The sequence below is a fragment of the Myotis davidii genome, unplaced genomic scaffold, assembly GCF_000327345.1.
Source record: "Myotis davidii unplaced genomic scaffold, ASM32734v1 scaffold1476, whole genome shotgun sequence".
Taxonomy (NCBI): domain Eukaryota; kingdom Metazoa; phylum Chordata; class Mammalia; order Chiroptera; family Vespertilionidae; genus Myotis; species Myotis davidii.
Genome location: NW_006287253.1, coordinates 118,548 through 125,816, shown reverse-complemented (window position 1 = coordinate 125,816; position 7,269 = coordinate 118,548). Strand labels below are relative to the sequence as shown.

General features: G+C 53.9%; 1 protein-coding gene across 5 annotated transcripts in view; it reads right to left on the bottom strand.

The window, feature by feature from the left end:
- Window positions 1–712: 712 nt before the first annotated feature.
- AGPAT3 (1-acylglycerol-3-phosphate O-acyltransferase 3) overlaps window positions 713–7,269 on the bottom strand; it is a 57,041-nt gene continuing 50,484 nt past the window's right edge. For all 5 annotated transcript variants that reach the window (XM_015560821.1, XM_015560824.1, XM_015560822.1 and 2 more), the window contains exons 8-9: window positions 5,349–5,547; window positions 713–5,052 (exon numbers count right to left, since the gene is read on the bottom strand). In XM_015560821.1, coding sequence (XP_015416307.1) covers window positions 4,964–5,052; window positions 5,349–5,547 — 288 coding nt within the window. In that variant the 3' untranslated portion in view covers window positions 713–4,963. The remainder of the gene's footprint in view (window positions 5,053–5,348; window positions 5,548–7,269) is intronic.

The following is a 7,269-nucleotide window of genomic DNA, read 5'->3' as shown; positions in this document are numbered from 1 at the left end:
GGGGGGGGGGGGGGGGGGGGCAGAGGAGGCGATAATCTATGCAGACTAGAAACAAAGGAACAGAAGGAGGCAGTCACTTTCTCTTAGATTGTGGATATTTATCCCTCTCTTTCACAGCAGCAACTTTAATAAACAAGTATGACGCCTGCAGTATCTAATCTAGAAAACACCGCCACGCAGGCAGGCTCACGCACGCCCATTACAAAGTGATCTTCACAGAGCATGGCAAACACAGTCAGTTTTGGGGACACAGGTTTTTAAAGTCTAAGTTAGCTGCTCCCCCTCCCCCAGCTCCTATAGACCAAAAATACCTCTATCCTCAACTACATAAACGTTGTGAGTAGCAAACTTGTAAAAATGAAGAGTACAAAAAGGAACGTCCATAGAACATATTTGCACCCTGTATACAATGTATCACCCTTTAAACTGGCCGATGGTCAGCTATGGCCGATTGTCAACAATAGAAAAAGACCCCAACATCTGCTACGTGCACTTGAGTCGGTGGTTTGTGAGGTTCTCCAGAGAGGTTTTCATCTCCAGGGAGTGCTTGCCGGGTCTTCGTGTTAACAGTTAGTTTGTGGTACATTACTTGCGGACGGTCTTTAAGATTAAGAAGCCAGTTGGATTTCCTGGCATTTAGAAAACAAGTAACATTTGATTGTCACAACATACAGCTCCGAGACAATAAATACAAGCAGATCCGATGCATGACTTCATTGTTATCAAGTAACTCCAGTTTAATTTAACACAATTTAGTGCATTTCAGTATCTCATTCACAGTTTTGACTTCTGTCCAAGTGCTTATGCAACAAAAAGGTTAAGAAAGGAACGTTTACGAGAAAAGGAAATTCCAGGTGAACTTGCCATTACAAAGCTTAAAAATTTAAAGCGATCCAATTGTCTCTGAAAAAGAATGCCTGGCTGCCATTGAGGCTGACTGGTGTCGGCGTCTCTGGGAATTTCCCGGACTCCCTGAAAGTGGTCTTGTCCTTTAATTCCCCGAGTGGTGTGTGAGAAGGCCACCGTTTTCACTGAATCAGCTAGCGGGCAAATGCTTGTGCTGCCACGTAACTCACATGTGTCCACCCCTCGGTCACACAGAACACAATGTGACATCTACCCAAAAGCTGTCCCTGTGTTTTTGCGTCCTGGCCTGATAGGCAAGGATGTGAAACCCGAATGTCTGCATGCACCTGGCAGCCCCGAGCAGGGTCTGGGACAAAGCCTGGCCCAGTGCAAGTGGGTGGTATGGCCAGGAGTGGGGAGGGGGAAAGGGAGGCGCACCCAGCACCCAGGCCTGGGCGTTCGGAGAGGCTGGCCCTTGCTTTGGGAGCTAACTCACTATACAAAGGGGCAGGCACGTGGGCCAGGGACGTGCTGTCTCCAGAGAGAAGGCAGGCGGGCACGGCAGGCCCACTGTTTCAACCCTCAGCCTCAGGAGATGGCAGGAGGGCTGGAAGCCACGTCACACCATTGGACGCTAAGTGTTGCATGCTGGGGGAAGCATGCACGACTGGTGAGAAGTTTGCAGCAGGAGCTCACGCTCAGGGTTGAACAATTCAGCTGAATATCAGCCGGGCTGAAAAGATTCTATTTGGCTTATCCTATAGGTGTCTTGGGCAGAGACAAAGCGACATGCAGAGTGACTCCTCCACCCCAAACCTGACATAACCGTGGTCACGTGGGTGTGGGACGGCCTCCAGACAGCCCTGAACTGCACGTGACTGCAGCCACCGCTTTCCTTCAGACCAAATCATGCTCCATCATTTAGTGTAAGGAGGTCCTCCTGTCTCCGCACACCAGGCGGGGACCGGGACGGACAAGGCAGATTCAGACTCGATCAGTGACCGCACCTGCACTGTTTCTGTACAAAAAAGTGCAGTGTCCGCTGTTGCTTTGTGATGGTTTAGTGGTTTCTACATTCAGAGCTCATCACACGGGTCCTGTGCTTCTTGAGGACGGGGCCCCTCCAATGGGCTGTCACCAAGCAGGGGACGGCCTGTCCCTCTGCTTTCTCTGGTGGAAATGCTTGTCAAGGAGTAGCTATGTCAAACCCTCCACCAGGTTTGGAGAAAAGGGGGGCATATGGAAAACTAGCATTCAAAATCGATGCCCTGCTCTCCCTGTAACCAGCCACGCTGCTCCCCACCATCATTGCTCACGGTGCTGTCACAAGGACCCCAGAGATGGAAGCCAGAGAGCCCCCCAGCAGCTGCTACAAAGTCACCACGGAAATATCACAGTCACCCAGAGGGGCCCAAAGAACTGCGACCTCCAGCGCTAGACACATGGGGAAGGCCCACAGGCCCAACTCCACAGACTGGGCAGGGGCAGGAGACAGAGGGGCAAGATGACACCGGACTTGGAGACTTGCACCTGAGAGTGGGGCCTTGGCCTGAGCTGAGAAACATGCAGCCAGCGACCCCCCAGCAGGAGCAGGGGGCTGGTGCCCAGGCACAGAGCAAGTGGCAGAGCCTACCCCAGAGAGAGTCCGCAAACACTTCCCCCAGCAGGGAGAGGCAGCAAACACTTCCGGGCCTTGACTGACCCAGGACCCGCCCTTTACGCCTCGAGAGCACAACGCGACTGCAGCCAGCATGGCCTGCCCCACGCTCAGCCTGAATGTGACGGTAGCATCAGCAACACACGGAACTCAGTAGTGGGTGTAAAGGCAAAGAGTAAAGAAAAGCACAATTCTGCAATTTATTAATTTAAGGTAAAAATTTAAAAGAGCTCCCCTCCCCCTTTCCTTATGAAGTGAATGAAAAGCAAAATCTACTCTCTCTCTCTCTCAAAAAAAAAAAGTCTGCACATTCCTGGTGTAGTTTTTATTGCTCCCAAAGAGCTCAGTGTTCGATGCAAGAGCTGATCCATGTTAAATCGGAAGGAATCACTGAGACTGGAAACCCACACCCCGGTCTCAGGCTCCATTCACAGGAGTCTGCATGGCTCATTCATTGACTCGATGTAGAATTCGCACATGATGAACTGATCTCAGGGGGAGGGGTCTTATCTGGGAAACCAGGACTATTAACTAAGTGGTAGAAGATCTAAATCTGCATCTTCCCGGTGGGGCTCCGTCCAGGAGGACCCTCCCTCTGGTTTCCTTTAAGCTGATTTAGGCATTCGTGACTCAGCAAATGACACAGGTGAACACGCATGGAGTCATGAGCAGCACGGTATGAAGACAAATCAACTAGACGGTGGCCGCTCACCCTGAGGGAGTGAGGGGAGGGGCGGGGGGGGGTGGTGTGCTTCAGGACAGAGGCTAGCAGGCTTAGTTCTGAACAAAAGCATTTTGAACTGTGTTGTTTTAACCCTTCAGCCCCACCAGGAGTTGCATCCACGCACCCTGGGACACGAGCAGCACAGAACTGGGGCGCAGTTCTCGGCACCTGCCGTCACGGCCACCACCCTAAACCTCGGGAGCATCGCTGTTACGAGCCTTCGCGCCAGCCTGACAAATCTTCCCCAAACACACGTAGGGCCAGTACATTATTGTTTTTTCAACTTAGTTTCTAATTTCTTTTATGTCCCTTTCCTCCATTTTTCTAGAAAATCCAACCTGCCTCTATGCGGAATGCTGGTTACAGTGTGTCAGAGATAATACCCATTCGTTTTCTTTCTCTTGCTAAAAAAAGAGGCGGGAAATGTGACTTTAAAAAAACCAACTTGAAGGTTTAAGAAGGAAGTCCAGTGCAGCCGTGTGCGATGGGATGGTGGAGCGGAGCCACGGGAGGCGGGAGGAACCCTGGTTTCCACTCTGTCTGCCCGGCAGCCTCCAGCCGGCCAGGCTCCATCTGCGGGACCAACCTCCCTCCAGGCCAAGCCTGCAAAGGATGCTGGGAGGGCATAGTCAAGCACAGGCTGCCGGGACCTGGGGAGACACTCCACCGGGCACCTGTGGGTGTGGGCACCACCAGGCCAGGAGGCCACCCAGCTGGTCAGAAGCAGGCCTCGGCCGGACACATGTGCCTGCTCAGGGCAGGGAGGGTGGCAGGATGGGGGAAGGCTCGCCCCAGCTCATTTTCATCAGGGAGTTGAGAGCCACCAACAGATCAACTGTGAAAATAGCATCTCTAGAGGCCAACAAGCCCTGTGTTAACAGTCTCCAACCATCTCAGAAGACAGGCTGGGTGGTGCCACTGCTTCTGAAGCAGCATTACAGGTTCTGGGGCTGCGGGGAGAGGCACTGGCCCAGGGAGGCCCCTCCCAGCACCCAGTGGAGGGACTGCAGTCAGGGCCACGGGGAGAAGGGGCTGAGGAGCTACATTCACCGCACCCGCACCCTCGAGCACTCACACCCCGGCTGAGGGAGGACACGGCACAGCCTCTGCCTGCTGCCAGCTGCCAGCCCTGCGCGGGCTCCATCCATCCGACACCCGGGGTGTGCTTCTCACCCAGAGCATTCTCTCCACGGTGCCCTGCCCCCACCCGCTCCCTACCCTACTGTCTGGAAGCCAAGATGCTGGTTGCCTTGGGGACCAGAGATGCTGTGACATCTGCACCCAGGAGGCCTGGGGAAGAGTCCTGAAGAGAGTTTGCTGGGGGTGCAGGGGAGCGGCGAGGGGCCAGGGTGAGTTCCCGAAATCACAGGTAAAAACAAAAAAGGGACCCAAGTTTAAGAAGAGAAAGCATCAGAGGCTCTCTCTGGCCAGCAGAGTCTGTGAGCGATGGCGCCGGGTGAATCCGGGACCCCAGGGGCCACCGCCCAGAGCAGACGCCGCCCTCCGCGCCCGGTCTCCCACAGCGACGGGCGGCCCTGCGGTGCGCTGCGAAGTCTCCATCCGGCAGGCTTTCTGATTTCTTTGCTCTCGGCTCAAGTTTATTGGTTAGTATTAGTCACCAGTTAATAAGAAAATAGTTTCTAAGTGTCTTTTTTCCTCTGTGTGTGTGGTTCTGTTTTTAATTGAGTTAATCGGACACCACCATCAAGTTAAGTGTGTTCAATCACAGCCATTAATTATTCCTTTTTCTTAAATTCTTGGTTCCCGTAGCTGGAGCCTTTTTCTATTTCAGTGACTCCTATTAGTCGGCGGACTCCAAAGGAAGCTTTAAAACAGGAGAAAGGTGGGTTAGATGGAGCAACTGGGAAAATCATTATTGGGAGGCCCGTCGGGTGGCAGGCAGGCCCCTCCCACCCTCCCTCTGCCCCGCCCACGCGCAGGCCCCAGGAGCAGATGACTCCCGCAGCAGAGTGGCTGGAGCCCGCGCTGAGGCCCCCAGGCCTTGCTTGGATCCCGTCTCCTTGATGCCTCCCAGGCACTGCGATGGCCTGCAGGCCTGGGCGCCTCCAGGGGGGGCTGGCAGGCCTGGGCCTGAGCGGTGGGAGCCTTCACATTCCTTACCTGCCCCGACAAAGCCCAGGAACGTGAGGATCAGGAGGGGAGAGCCGCTTGCAAAGACGCCCAAGACAAAGCGGAACAGAGGAGACAGGAGAACCGTGGCCCAGAAGAGGAAATTCAGGAGCGTCCACGGCCGGCGGGCAGGTCTGAAGGGCTCCCCCGGAAACACGCCCTTCTGGTTATACGTCTCCTGCAGAGCATCCTGCCAGAGTCCACAGGGAAAGCGGTGTCATCACATGCTGTGCTCTTACCCCGAGAGAACGCGGTGACTGAAACTGGCTGTAAAGTGCCCCAGGGACTGGACAGATCGTGCGCTGTGGGCGGGAGACGAAGGGGCATGACCTTCACGCAGAACTTGGCTGCCTGCACCAAAATCTTGTAAAACACAAACCCGGAGCAGCTCAGTGGCTGAGCATCGATTTATGAAACCAGGAGGTCCCGGTTTGATTCCCGGGCAGGGTACATGCCCAGGTTGTAGCTCAGTACCCAGTAGGGGGCATGCAGGAGGCAGTCAATCAGTGAGTCTTTCTCATCATTGATGGTTCTCTCTCTCTCCCTCTCCCTTCCTCTCTGAAATCAATAAAATTATATTAAAAAAACAAAACAAAAACCACAAACCCTGTGACCTGACACATTTCCTAGGAAAAAAATGAGTCTGTGCCTGGCCCAGGACGGACACTGTGACCCCAGGACTGGCGGTGTGAGCTAGGATCCTCATCATCTCCCGCTGTCTCAAGGGCACGGGGGGCAGGGGGCAGAGCACAAGTCCTACATCACCCCTGCCAGCTCTCAGCCCTGGAAAGTTACTTCACCTCTCCTACTCCACGTCCTATAGGCCAATGACAGGAGCGAGCAGCCCGTGAAGACACGGGAGTGACACTCGGCGGATGTCAGCAGTGGCACGGTGGGGAACGTGCTGTGAACACGGAGCAGGGCTGGCCGCCACACGGGCAACAATGGAGCAGACTTCGCCGCAGCCACCACTCAGACGTGTTAACAAGGGGTGCACTGTGACACTTAAAGTGCCAGGCTATTCCATTTAAACAAAAAGGATGCAGGACTGGCCACGTGGGCAGGACCACGCTGAGAAGGATGCACCCCACGTGACCGTGGAGGAGTGCACTGTCGTCTGTTTTTATTTTTTCCATTTTATTTCCCACATTCCATTTTCTACAGTTACGTTTTGTGTTATATAATAATGGGGGGAGGAGCTTAACAAACACCTCATCTCACGGCCTCGTCCAACCTGTGGACAGGGGACAGTCACCCCACTGCTCGAGGCCGAGATGGCCCGGAGCACCCATGACCTTCATGCCCCACATACACCTCGGGGTGACCAGAAGGCCCAGCCCTTCACAGCCCTCAGCACGTTTCTGCCATTTTCAAGCTCATTTGGCCGCCCCCACTCTGCTACCCGACCCTAAGCGGACGGGACCTGCCTCCCTCTCTCGCCCAGCGCTGCCCGGGGTCCCACAGAGGGTTTACAGTAGGTGGTGGTGAAGATGAACCAAGGCCGAGGCCACACTGCAAAACTGGAAGGCAGGCCCTGTCCACGCCTCCCTTTCTGAATTAGGACCATGTTTTATATTGCGATCCAGTGTCCACGTACGCAACCCGTTTCAGGAGGAAACAAAGCTCACCCAGGCCACAGGGAGCATTCGTACACGTTTCCACTCTGGTCTGTTTCATGTGCACCTGCCCCACTGGGGACAGCAAAGTGGGAACAAACTAATGTTCACAGATAGGGACAGGGTATCAGCAGATGGCGGAACACCATGGGGCATCGAAAAGGGGTGAATTTGACCCATTTATGTCACTATCAACAGATAAGAAGAAAACAATGATGGCTAAAAAAAAATATATATATATATAGAACACCACAGTATATCAAAGTATATTATTAGGAAATAGATACTGCATTTGT